This window comes from Tiliqua scincoides, chromosome 4 (genome assembly GCF_035046505.1).
Source record: "Tiliqua scincoides isolate rTilSci1 chromosome 4, rTilSci1.hap2, whole genome shotgun sequence".
NCBI classification, from domain to species: Eukaryota; Metazoa; Chordata; class Lepidosauria; order Squamata; family Scincidae; genus Tiliqua; species Tiliqua scincoides.
Genome location: NC_089824.1, coordinates 222,265,085 through 222,277,752, shown reverse-complemented (window position 1 = coordinate 222,277,752; position 12,668 = coordinate 222,265,085). Strand labels below are relative to the sequence as shown.

Here is a 12,668-nt window from a genome sequence, read left to right as displayed (position 1 = left end):
AGTGGCACAACATTCAGAGGAAACATTCATTTGAGAAGACCAGCCCCTGAACACTGGGGAGCAATATTAGGTTGCCCTGTTCCCACCCTCCCAAATATAAACCTGCCCTTACAGGCAACACCTTGCCCAACAATTGCATGTAGATATTCACGATGCGTAAAACTATGCAGGGAAGGGATAGAGAAATGCCCTTTTCCCTCTCACACAACACCAGGACCAGGGGACATCCACTAACGTTGAGTGTTGGGAAAGTTAGGACAGAGAAAACAAAATATTTCTTTACACAGCATCTAGTTAGTCTGTGAAACTCCTTGCCACAGGATGTGGTGACAGCATCTGGCCTAGATGCCTTTAAAAGCAGATTAGACAAATTTCTGGAGGAAAAGTCCATTACAGGTTACAAGTCATAGCATGTATGTCCAAGTTCTTGTTTTTAGAGGCAGGCTGCCTCTGATTGCCAGATGCAGGGGAGGGCACCGGGACGCAGATTGTGTCTGTTGTCCTGCGTGCTCCCTGGGGCATTTGGTGGGCCACTGTGAGATACAGGAAGCTGGACTAGATGGTCCCTGGGCCTGATCCAGCAGGGCTCTTCTTACGTTCTGACCGGATGGGCCTTTGGCCTGAGAAACTGTGAGCCGCTGTGAGTTCCAGGAGGCTGGACTGGAGGGGCCTTTGACCTGAGCCAGCGGGGCTCCTCTGGTGTTCCTATGTAATGAGTCTCGGGAACTCCTTGCCACTTGTTGGGCCACTGTGACTGGATAGGCCTCTGACCTGGTCCAGTGGGGCTCGTGCTATGCTGTGTGGGGCAGCAGGGAATGAAAGGGAGCTCTGGGACGGGCTGAGTAGGGAGCCTGGATGGGGTGGACTGGATGGGCTTCTGACCCGGTCCAGTGGGGCTCACGCTATGCTGTGTGGGACAGCAGGGAATAAAAGGGAGCCCTGGAAGGGGCTGAGTAGGGAGCCTGGTGGGCTGCCTGGAGACAGTGGCGCAGCTGGAGGGGGGCGGCACACTCAGGTGGCAGCGAGACGGGCAAGCGGCCCCTCCCTTCGGAGCCATTCCCAGCCGGGGAGCAAAGGGAGGGGCCGCTTGCCCGCCTCGCTGCCACCTGACTGCTCTGCCTCCTCCAGCTATGCCACCGCCTGGAGAGCCCCCCTCACTTGATGGGGCCGAGCCGCCGGCCCTGAGGGGAGCCGCCCAGAGGAGCGCTGGCCCTGCCTGAGTAGAGCGTCCCCGTCCTCGGCGCGGCTCCTACTCCCACCCGGGCAGGCTCCCTCCTCTCGGGGCGGGGAGAGCCTCGGCTCAGACCCCCCGCAGACGCGGCCGCCCCGCCTCTCGCCCCGGGCTGCGGCTGTGCCCCCGCGGCCCCTCAGGCGCGGCCTCCACTGCGGCAGGGCCGGCCCGGCCTCGGGGTTCCCTCGGGCGCTACGGCTCAGCCCGGGGGCCGAGCAACCGCCCCGAGGCGAGGACGGGGCACATCGGGGGCCGTCCCCGCCGCTCACTCACCAGCACCCCTGGCGCCGCCATCTTGGATCCACGTGTCGGCGTCGACGTCGGCGGAAGTGGCTCGCGGTTGGCTGAGGCGGACGGTCTCCATGGAGACGGCAACAGGCCCCGGCCGGGAAAGTGAGGCGACGCTCCCTGGAAGGGGCCTTCCCGGCTCCCGTACAGCCGCTTGAGTGCCCTCCTCGCTTCCCACGTATACGTCACGACGCACGCTGGCTGAGCGCCGGGGGGCGGGGTCAGGAGAGCGTGGACCCCGGGTCGCCATCTTGGTTCCTGGCACAGTGACTCCTTCTGGGGAGAAGGTGCGGTGGCGTAGCCAGAGGGGGGCCAAAGTACTGGGATCTGCAGGGAGCCTCACCGCAGCGTGCAAGAGGCCCCTCCCGGAGCCATTCCAGGCGGGATGAGGGGCCCTTGCACGCTGCGGTGAGGCTCCTCAGTGCTTCCCCCCTGGCTAGGCCACCACACCTGCAGCACTTCCCAGCCCCTCCACACTCCTGCTGCCTGTCCAAAACAGACCCCCACCAATTGGGCTCCCTTGGACTGGCTGAGCCCTTCCTTGGCAGGAGGTGTTCTCTGCACATGCTCAGGGGCTAGAGCCAAGCCAGGGTGGCTTTACATAGGAGCTCGAAGAACCCTGCTGCATCAGGCCAAAGGCCCATCCCGTCCAGCCTCCTGCATCTCACAGTGACCCACCAGATGTTTCAGCACCCAACAGACCTGCGTCCTGGTGCCCTCCCTTGCACCTGGCATTCAGAGAGAGCCTACCTCTAGAACCAGGACGTTGCACATACCCATCATGGCTTGTAACCCATGATGGACGTTTCCTCCAGAAATTTGTCCACTTCCCTCTTAAAGGCATCCAGGCGAGATACCATCTCCACATCCTGTGGCATTGAGTTCCACAGACTTGTGTAAAGAAATGTTTTCTTTTGTCTGTCCTGACTCTCCCATTTTAGTGGCTTTCCTTCCAGTCCAAGCCTCTGTTGAGCTGCCACCATGGTTGGTTTGGCCACAGTGCCTGTGGGAAGACATCCCAGGGAGCCTGCTTTAGAAAGGGTCCTCTTCACAGTCTGTTCTCTGTCCTCAGTGATTTGGTGTCAAGGACAAAGTCTGCAATCCTACCCACACTTACCTGGGAGTAAGCCCCATGGATTATAGTGGGATTTTATTTCTGGGTAGACGTAGATAGGATTGCGCCCAGACTTGATCACTTCACTGCTCATTTCTAACTCCAGCTCATTTAAGAACATGTTAAACATAATCATTCCCAGCAGGACATGATATTTCCTCACTTTCTTTCACTGTGGTTTTGAAAAAGTTATTTCAAGAGAGGCAATGAGTCTGAGAGGCTGTATTGTAGCCAGAGCTGGTGTTGCGTTTGAGACCATTTTAGGAATAAAACAGCAGAGCCTTGGTAATAGGCATATAATGTGTGGCTTTTCAAATAGTTACCTCTTGTTCTTATAGAAGAACATATTCCTTTAGAGACCATAGTAGTCTAGAGCAGTGGTTCTCACACATTTAGCACTGGGACCCGCTTTTTAGAATGAGAATCTGTCAGGACCCATCAGAAGTGATGTCATGACCAGAAGTGACATCATCAAGCAGGAAAATTTTTAACAATCCTAGGCTGCAACATCACCCAAACTTTTGGAGTAAGTTCCATTTACTATCATTGTTTAAATGTTGCAAGGTCAAAGCAAAGTTCAAAAGCAAACTCAGTAGGCAAGAGCAGTGATCGTCTGCAAGCTTTATTTCATTGCCAGCAACAGGCTTCTCAGGGAATCCTGTCCAAAGTGAAGAGAGCAATGAGAGCTATGTGGGAACTCTCAGAGCCCTCAGAGAAAGCGATTTTCCAGTGTGAGCCTCTCACTTATATTTGATTCTGGCTCCTTTGTTTGAGGAGTCTTACACTTCTCATTGGCTGGTGTGTGACATCAGAGATGGGGACTTTCTCAGGGTTGGCCACAGATAACTTTACAAACATTTGATTGGTTGGTCCAGTTACAAGTTCCAAAAAAGGGGAAAACATACATTGAGACATATAGAAAACATTGTTTCCAACAACCACTAGATGGCACTCTTTACTCATTTACTGGCTTTTGGTATGTCTTGTGCTTATTTCTGACCCTGACAGAGGCACCAGTGTTATCTTTCTAACATTCCTTTCTGTCTGGTCTCATCAATCACTGTGGGCTTTCTGCCAACCTCTGTTTAAACTAAGCCCTTTGCTCTTCTCTCTATTCCATGTGTGATTCTCTATATGTGACTTGTTACTGTGACATATATTTAATACAAGACAAACTAACCTCTTATTGTAAAACGGATTTTAAGAGACTTTCTAACTAAATTCAGCTTTTTCTGTCAGCTTAGAGGCTCTTATGATGTTTTGGCTTAATTAGGGGACTTTCTCCGGAATGTTCCTGCTTATCTGTTCCTGTCTGTTTCTGCAGGTGTCTGTATCTTAGAAAACTCTATTTTAATTGGCAACAGATAAGCTGTCTTTGCCAAGTCCTTTTAATCTAATGCTGCTAGTTTTCCTCATTAAAATGCTTCTAACTTGTGTATAACCTTTGGTTTTCTCGCTTCTTGGTGCCAAGAGAGATATAACTCTTCCTAATTAATTGTTGGAAGGGCATCCTGCTTCCTGGCTCCTCCCTATTTGCTATCTAAATCTGTCTCTGAGTTGCAACTCTTTAGTTCCAATTAAAGTGTCAGGTAGGACCTTGAGTCTACAGAGGAGGTAAGAGTCTTATCTGTGAGGAGTAACTTTATACCACATTCCAGAGTCTCCTTGTTAATTAACTTTTGCCAGGCATCTGCCTTTCAAGGTTACATTTTCAGACTTGTGGCTTTAAGCCCCTTTTATAGCTTTTTCACCTTTCTGTGTATTTTATGCTTTGATCAAACTATTCTAACAGCCAAAAATTCACTTTGAACTACCATATATTGCTACTAACATTAATTTACACTTTTAAGCAATAACTATTAAAATATTGAAGAATGCATGCAAACTTTGGCACTTCCTATGATGCTTTGGTATATTGCTTTGGTATTATGCATATACATGACTATTTTTTGATTTAAAGAGAAGCCTAAATGAACATTGTTTGAAAAGTCCAAAAAGCCTTTTTTCTCTGGTTTAAGGAAGCTTGAATGTTTTAAAATGCAAAAATCTCTTCTTTTCCCCATGTGTTTTCCTAGCAGGGAAGAAGCTGGGAGTCTGTTTCACTCCCTCATACTCCCTTTTTCATGAAGCATTCACCTTATCTGATGCTTTGGCAGTTTGCCAAGTGACATTCCTTGAGACTAATTTACAGCCTGCTTGCAATTTGTAGACAGAGACCAGAAAAATGCGCTCTGGTACTGAACATATAAGCATGCTAAACATATAAACACTTTTCCCTATTTCTTAAACATACAAACTAGTTTAGCTATAAACACCCATAACATAGCATACACATTTGGTTCATTAAGCTTGTGAACATTTACATAAATGATTAGTTTTAGCATAAATGACTTGCTTTCATGGCCTTGTCTCATAAAGAATAGTAGCTTGTTAAAAGTACAGGTCTGTAACATTTCCCCAAATGCAACCACATACCATGGAAGCATCAAGTCTAAAATATTAAAAATATTGAAATGAATGGGGATCACCCTTGACTCGCGACCCACCTAGTGGGTCCTGACCCACAATTTGAGAAACACTGGTCTAGAGATTACTTATCTGTGACCAACCCAGACTTGTAGAGCTTTATGGCTCAAAACCAGAATTTTTTTACTTGTGTCTAGAAAGAACCGGTGTCAGTTTTGTTTAAATATAATCTCTGTGATGTGTTCTGGCCACTGTATTGTGAGTCAGCTAAAGTAAAATTCATGTTTGTGAGGCAACCCACCCATAGCAGATTGCAGAAACTCAAGCCAAAGACATGGATGACTATGGCAAGATAGTCTTCTGCCAGCTGGGGCAGCATTGTTGGAAGTTGTGGTTCGTGGAAGGTGTTCCATGCTGTGAATGCCATTTGCACATCTGTAAACAAAGCTGAATCTAGTATTAGCCCCAAGCTATTGTCCTGATCTTTGTGGGCAAACACAGTTCTATTGAGCACAAGCTGAATATTGCCTCCATAGTCAACCCAAAGATTTTGTCACATTAAGAACATAAGAACATAAGAACAGCCCCACAGGATCAGGCCATAGGCCCATCTAGTCCAGCTTCTTGTATCTCACAGCGGTCCACCAAATGCCCCCAGATAACAAGAGACCTCATCCTGGTGCCCTCCCTTGCATCTGGCATTCTGACATAACCCATTTCTAAAATCAGGAGGTTGCGCATACACATCATGGCTTGTACCCCGTAATGGATTTTTCCTCCAGAAACTTGTCCAATCCCCTTTTAAAGGCGTCTAGGCTAGACGCCAGCACCACATCCTGTGGCAAGGAGTTCCACAGACCGACCACACGCTGAGTAAAGAAATATTTTCTTTTGTCTGTCCTAACCCGCCCAACACTCAATTTTAGTGGATGTCCCCTGGTTCTGGTATTATGTGAGAGTGTAAAGAGCATCTCCCTATCCACTCAGTCCATCCCCTGCATAATTTTGTATGTCTCAATCATGTCCCCCCTCAGGCGTCTCTTTTCTAGGCTGAAGAGGCCCAAACGCCGTAGCCTTTCCTCATAAGGAAGGTGCCCCAGCCCCGTAATCATCTTAGTCGCTCTCTTTTGCACCTTTTCCATTTCCACTATGTCTTTTTTGAGATGCGGCGACCAGAACTGGACACAATACTCCAGGTGTGGCCTTACCATCGATTTGTACAACGGCATTATAATACTAGCCGTTTTGTTCTCAATACCCTTCCTAATGATCCCAAGCATAGAATTGGCCTTCTTCACTGCCGCCGCACATTGGGTCGACACTTTCATCGACCTGTCCACCACCACCCCAAGATCTCTCTCCTGATCTGTCACAGACAGCTCAGAACCCATCAGCCTATATCTAAAGTTTTGATTTTTTGCCCCAATGTGCATGACTTTACACTTACTGACATTGAAGCGCATCTGCCATTTTGCTGCCCATTCTGCCAGTCTGGAGAGATCCTTCTGGAGCGCCTCACAATCACATCTGGTCTTCACCACTTGGAAAAGTTTGGTGTCATCTGCAAACTTAGCCACTTCACTGCTCAACTCTGTCTCCAGGTCATTGATGAAGAGGTTGAAAAGCACCGGTCCCAGGACAGATCCTTGGGGCACACCGCTTTTCACCTCTCTCCATTGTGAAAATTGCCCATTGACACCCACTCTCTGCTTCCTGGCCTCCAACCAGTTCTCAATCCACGAGAGGACCTGTCCTCTAATTCCCTGACTGTGGAGTTTTTTCAGTAGCCTTTGGTGAGGGACTGTGTCAAACGCCTTCTGAAAGTCCAGATATATAATATCCACGGGTTGTCCCGCATCCACATGCCTGTTGACCTTTTCAAAGAATTCTATAAGGTTTGTGAGGCAAGACTTACCCTTACAGAAGCCATGCTGACTCTCCCTCAGCAAGGCCTGTTCGTCTTACACATTGTGTATGAAAATGCCTAGACTTGCGCTTATGGTTGTGATGGAGCTATTCCTTGATCGAAACCACTATTTGGGATGCCATAGTTTGGTTACAGATTAGCAATCTATCCCAGGACTTACTTTGGGTCAAAGAGGCAGGGAGGATTCTAAAAGGGAGTGGACAGCAGTCTCTGTGTGGCCATTTGCAGAGATAAAATAAAATGGCCACAGCAGTCTCTGTGTGGCCATTTGCAGCAGTAAACTCTGCCTTCTACTTATTCTCATTTCTCAGAGTTCCTGGCACTCTGCTGCAGTGGTGAGGATGTGCTAGTATCTTAAGGACCTGAACTGGGGAGCCTGAAGGCCCATGGAAAAGTGGTGTCCCATATGGTGGTGTCAAGGCTGGTTGAGAGGCTGCACTGCTCAGGCACAGTTACAGGCGAGGGGCCATAGTTCAGCAATCAAGGATGTGCTCTGCATGGTTCAGTCCCTGGTATCTCCAGGTAGCACTGAGATTCCATCTGAAACCTTGAAGAACTGTTGTCACTCAGTAGACAATACTGACCTGAATGCACCAGTCATCTGCTTTAGCTTCATATGCTCATATTTAGCTGGGAGCATATCTCATTCACTACAGTGGAGTGGGTAAACACACTGTAGCTAGGATGTGTGTACACTCAAATTTGAAAGTGCAGCATTAAACACAAAGCTGATTCCATTTTGATAGTTCCAGAATGATCACTGCCCATGCCCAGAAAAAATTTCAACAGGTAGATTTAACACAGGAAAGTTTTTATTATTATAAAAACACGCAGACTCTTTACATCAAAATATACAGTATAGAGATCCTTAATCAAATCATATTCTTATTTATCCTTTGCATAGCTGTGCTTTTCAGCTTATCAGTGGAAAGCATTTCCTCAGCTTTTCACCCACAGTAAAAATGTAAAACCACCCAAGTCTGAAGGATGGAGCATTTCACCCTGGTTTGGGAACAGCTTCTGGACAATATAATGTACCAAATTTAGGGTTGCCAGGTTGGATGCATCCAAAAACCTCAGATTTGAGGCGGGGCCTAGTATAGTCCCAAGGCTGCCAACTCTTGAAAAATAGGCAGGGACTGGGCAAATCTGGTATGGGGGCAGAGCCCAGTGGTTGCCCCAGAATGGTCTGATATTAACCTTTATCATCCATCTACCAGTGTGTGGGGGGGGGGGCGGAAAACAGCAGAATCATTTTTGGCAAACCGACAACCCTAAATATCCCAAAGACCCTAACAAAAGGGGCTGACACAATGGTCAGAAAGTGCAAGTCTACCCACCCCTTCTATTCTGGAGAACAATAACTGTACCCTTAAATGTTTGTCTGGATACACAGTTTGCTTATAAAATGTGGACAAGATGGTTAAGTGGGGTGCATGAGGACAGAAACAGAGAGAGAAAGAGCAGCTCACAATGTCATTTCTGAAATGGGTCTCCACTAACACAAATTTTTTAAAATTTCTCCTGCCCCCATAAGACTGGATTGTCATAAAATATGAGAAATATCCATCTTTCAATCTGAATGGTAGACGTTAGAAACAATGGTAGTTAACTGGCTAGTTTTTATTCTGAGTGGCTTTAATCCACTGTTGGTTATTATGCTGCTTTTGTGTTTTTTTAGCTTATTGTTTTTATGATAAACATTTACAATTTTATATTTGTAATTCATATATTGCTTGTTACCCACTTTGGGATTGTCAGATACATAAAGTGAACTACAAATACATAAATAAAGCAAAGTGGTGAAAATACATTGTACTGCTCTTGTGAACTGTTGTGGTTTTCAGTAATGTCCATTCTGGCACCAGTGAAAAATCCTAAACAGTTGAAGGCCCAGACTTGCAGGAAGTCTTGGTTCTATAAATTTGAAAAGAGTATAGATTTTGGAATAGCAAAGAGAGAGCAGAATGGCATGAAACTGGTGAATAGGAGACAAACAATAAGAATAATGCATAGATGCTGTGGCTTCAAGTCCCATTAGCTGGCCACATAAAACTGTGCTGTATCCCAGCATTGAAGCCTACTCCAAATTCTGCCTGCCCATTTATTATTATTATTATATTATTATAATACAGGTGGAGATCTTGGTGTCTGCCGGAGATCCATTCCTGGATTACCCCCCCCCCCACACACACACACTGAAATCCGCATGTAATGAAATCTGTGGGTTCCGACCCATAGGGACTCCAAACTCTGGGGGTTTCAGAAAGGCTCCCAAACACCACTGGAGACCATCTCCGGTGGTGTCTAAGACCTCAGGTCTCACTTCCACCACAGGTTTGGAACCCATAGTTAAAACTGCAGGTTCCAAATCTGCATTTAGGGAGTCTGGACCAGTATTAATATTTATATAGCCCTACTTTAAACAAAAAAACTTCTAAGTACTTCTCTGCAACTAGGGTGGCAGAAACTTAACCACCCCAAAAATTTCTGATTTCTTTAAGATGCCAACTTTAGTTTGAACTCAAATGGTGAAGCTGCTGTATATTGATTCAACTGATTATTTTAAAAACCCAGCCATCTTTTCCCACCACTAGAGACATGAAAAACAAAGCAATGAATGGAAAAAAATGTTTAATGCCAATATCTCAGTGGTTCTGAAAACTGTGGAGCTTCACTACCGGAGCCCCTGGCCCAGCAAAACTCACTGTTTTCCAACAAGGGACGCTGCTTGTAGCCAGAAGTGCACAGGCACTGCCAGACTCTGAAGCTTCTTCACAGCTCTTTTAAACATGTCCACACACACTTAAAAGAAGCGGTTCCCAAACTGCATAGCGACACCCTGGGGTGTACTGAGGCACTTGCTGGGGTGTCATGGGCTACCTGCTGCCCTGGCAGGGAGTCCACACTGCGCCTCTCCAAACAGTGGCAGGAGGCTTGGCTCAGCGCGGCAAGAAGAGCTCCAGCACATGAAAGCTGCATGCTGGGGAAAGCCCATCCAGGCCTCCTTACCTCTGTTTGAAGCTGTATTGCAGGCCTCCAAACCCAGAAGTAGCTGGCAATGACATCATCACCAGTCACTTTTAGGAGCCGTGTGCTGAAAAAGCAGCATGTGGGAGAGCAGTGGGTCCCAACAGTTTGGGAACTGCTGCTTAAGACACTTGTCACAAACTGCCACTTGGTCACCTGTTATTGGACTGCAGTCAAATAACCAAGAATATAGGTGACAAACGTTTTGAAAAGTAAAGTAAAGCCCATCATGGCCTCATTAGAGCTGAGGCAAGAGTGAGGTTCCTGACCTTGGATTTTGTAACTAGCATGACTTACCCTTACAATGCTTACTGCAATCATAAATGCACTTACTAGGGGGTAAGCCCAATTGAATAGAGTGGGGTTTATTTCTGAGAAAGCATGTATAGGATTGCATGGTAAATTAATGTTTTAAATACATGGCCATTATTTGACTGGCCAACTGATAAAATGTTTTTACTGGTCAAATTGGCAACTCACAAGCACACGCACTCATAGTAATCTCATCACACTTCTGGGATAATGGGCAGAGACTCTCCAACAACCAACAAAAGCCTGAGACACAAGTAAATGCACACCATGTTCCTTTGAAATGGCATCCACTGACTGCAGTTTGATGAGTCTGTTAGCTAAGAACACAGGCATTGCTTAGGTTGGACTGGACTGTCCAGTGAAGCACTGCCTCCAGCAATGGTTGGCTGGGCACCCCTTGGCAAACTTACAGGCTGGTAATGGCTACTTTTGCCCAAGCTGCAAAACTTCATCATTCTGCTCTACAGTCCTGTCCATTCCTCTTTTTTAAGGTTGCTGTTGGTACTGGCTTTCTGTGGCAGTGCAGAAGTCCTCCAGGACACTCTGGTTGTATTCAAAGGTGGGGCGGTCCTCTGGCTTGTTCTTCCAGCATCGCAGCATGATGTCATAGAGCTCCTCCGGGCAATTCTCTGTGCGCGGCATCCGATAGCCCCGTTCAAGAGCACGCATCACTTCCTGGTTTGACATGCCTAAAGGTAAACAAGAAGGTGAGAAGAGAGAGAGAAATTTGCAGAATTTAACAGTTTGTAGAATTTAAAATCAAAATAAAACCAGACTAATTTGCTCATGAACTGCGAATCCCTTCGGAAAGCAGAAGAGTTTGAAACTGGAAGAGGGTGACTGTGGTGTGACCCAACTTCTATGAATCAGAAGTGTGGTGCACTTCCACACTATGCGGTGCACTTCCAGGATAGTGCTCCATGTATGTTGGTTGCCTTTAGAAGAGAGAGCAAGGAAGATTTGCTTCATTTACAAATATACTATAATATAAGCGACCTTTCTGTCTACATACCTGGGTAGGGGGTCCGCCCATAGGTGATTATCTCTGTCAGGAGAATCCCAAATGACCAGACATCAGATTTTATTGTGAAGGAGCCATAGTTGATGGCTTCAGGTGCAGTCCATTTAATGGGAAACTTAGCACCTGCCAAGGAGATAAACACAAAAAGGTGAGTCTCTACAAGGAGCTAATGGAGGAAGATTCATTCTCCTTCATAGATCAGAGGTAGGTGAAATAGAACTAATTGTGCAAAATATGGAAACAGGCACATGTGCTTAATTTGCATCCTCATAACAATTTCAGCTTCTCTTTGTATAGAATTGGGTGTTCTGTACACACTTAATAATAATTAAAATGGCCTTGGTTCTTTCTGTAGCTGAAATATATTGCTAACTCATGTTTGATTCTTCTTAACAACCATTTTGTTGTGCATTTTGTTCCATCCTTCCTACATGTAAGCCTTTGATTTTCTATCCAAAATTTCCATTTATCATCCATTCCCCCAACTCTCAGCACCTAAAGAGACTCTCTAACAAGGTTCAACACAAAATAAAACCCAATTATAAAGCCAACGATCAAACTAAAATTCTTCTTTTTTAAAAAACAAAAAGAATTAACATACACAACAAATGTCAAACAGCAACCAGAAAAGAAAGAGAGACAGAGAGAGAGAGAGAACAGAACAATCCAACCGAACACTTGGGTGGAACAGAAAAGTCTGTTCTTTTAGGAACGTAGTGAAACTTAGGAACTTAGTGAAAAGTCTTCACTAAGTTCTGAAACACCAGGAAAGGGGGGAATAGATGGACTGCTCCAGGTAAGCAGTTCAGCAGTCAGATCAGGATGCCCTGGCGATTGTTATGAGCCCCTGGCAGTTGAACCTTTGATGTCACAGGGATGTGGAGCTATGCCTCAGATGCTGAGCCTAGCAGGCCGACAGGCATTCTCATATTGGGAAAGATGGCTCTTCAGGTAAACAGACTCCAAACTCTTTCAGGTTTGAAAGCTAAGAGCCAGCAGTTTGGACTGTACCTGGAAGCAAACAGGAACCAGATGTCACAGCATGGGCCTTATACGCTCCTCTACCCTGGTCACAGCCAAAGAAGCTCTCCTAGATTGGCAAAATCAGGAGACCATCTGGTTCCATATTCTGCTCTGGGGGTGGAATATCCTAAATGATCTCGCAACCCTGCAGAAGTTTGGAAATCCTGTCAATTTGAATGCTACTATGCTGTGAGATCTGACTATGACCAGGGTGTTGTCACAACCTCTGTCACCCATATCCTGCTCAGCAACACAA

The 12,668-nt window shown here is 46.4% G+C and overlaps 2 protein-coding genes across 3 annotated transcripts in view; both read right to left on the bottom strand.

Moving 5' to 3' along the window:
* TM9SF4 (transmembrane 9 superfamily member 4) overlaps positions 1–1,546 on the bottom strand; it is a 29,534-nt gene extending 27,988 nt beyond the window's left edge. The window contains exon 1 of the mRNA XM_066625018.1: positions 1,505–1,546. Coding sequence (XP_066481115.1) covers positions 1,505–1,525 — 21 coding nt within the window. The 5' untranslated portion in view covers positions 1,526–1,546. The remainder of the gene's footprint in view (positions 1–1,504) is intronic.
* Positions 1,547–7,820: 6,274 nt separating this feature from the next.
* The window catches only part of HCK (HCK proto-oncogene, Src family tyrosine kinase), a 33,096-nt gene continuing 28,248 nt past the window's right edge, over positions 7,821–12,668 (bottom strand). For both annotated transcript variants that reach the window (XM_066626675.1, XM_066626676.1), the window contains 2 exons: positions 11,381–11,512; positions 7,821–11,057 (listed from right to left, as the gene is read on the bottom strand). In XM_066626675.1, the coding sequence (XP_066482772.1) occupies positions 10,855–11,057; positions 11,381–11,512 (335 nt within the window). In that variant the 3' untranslated portion in view covers positions 7,821–10,854. The remainder of the gene's footprint in view (positions 11,058–11,380; positions 11,513–12,668) is intronic.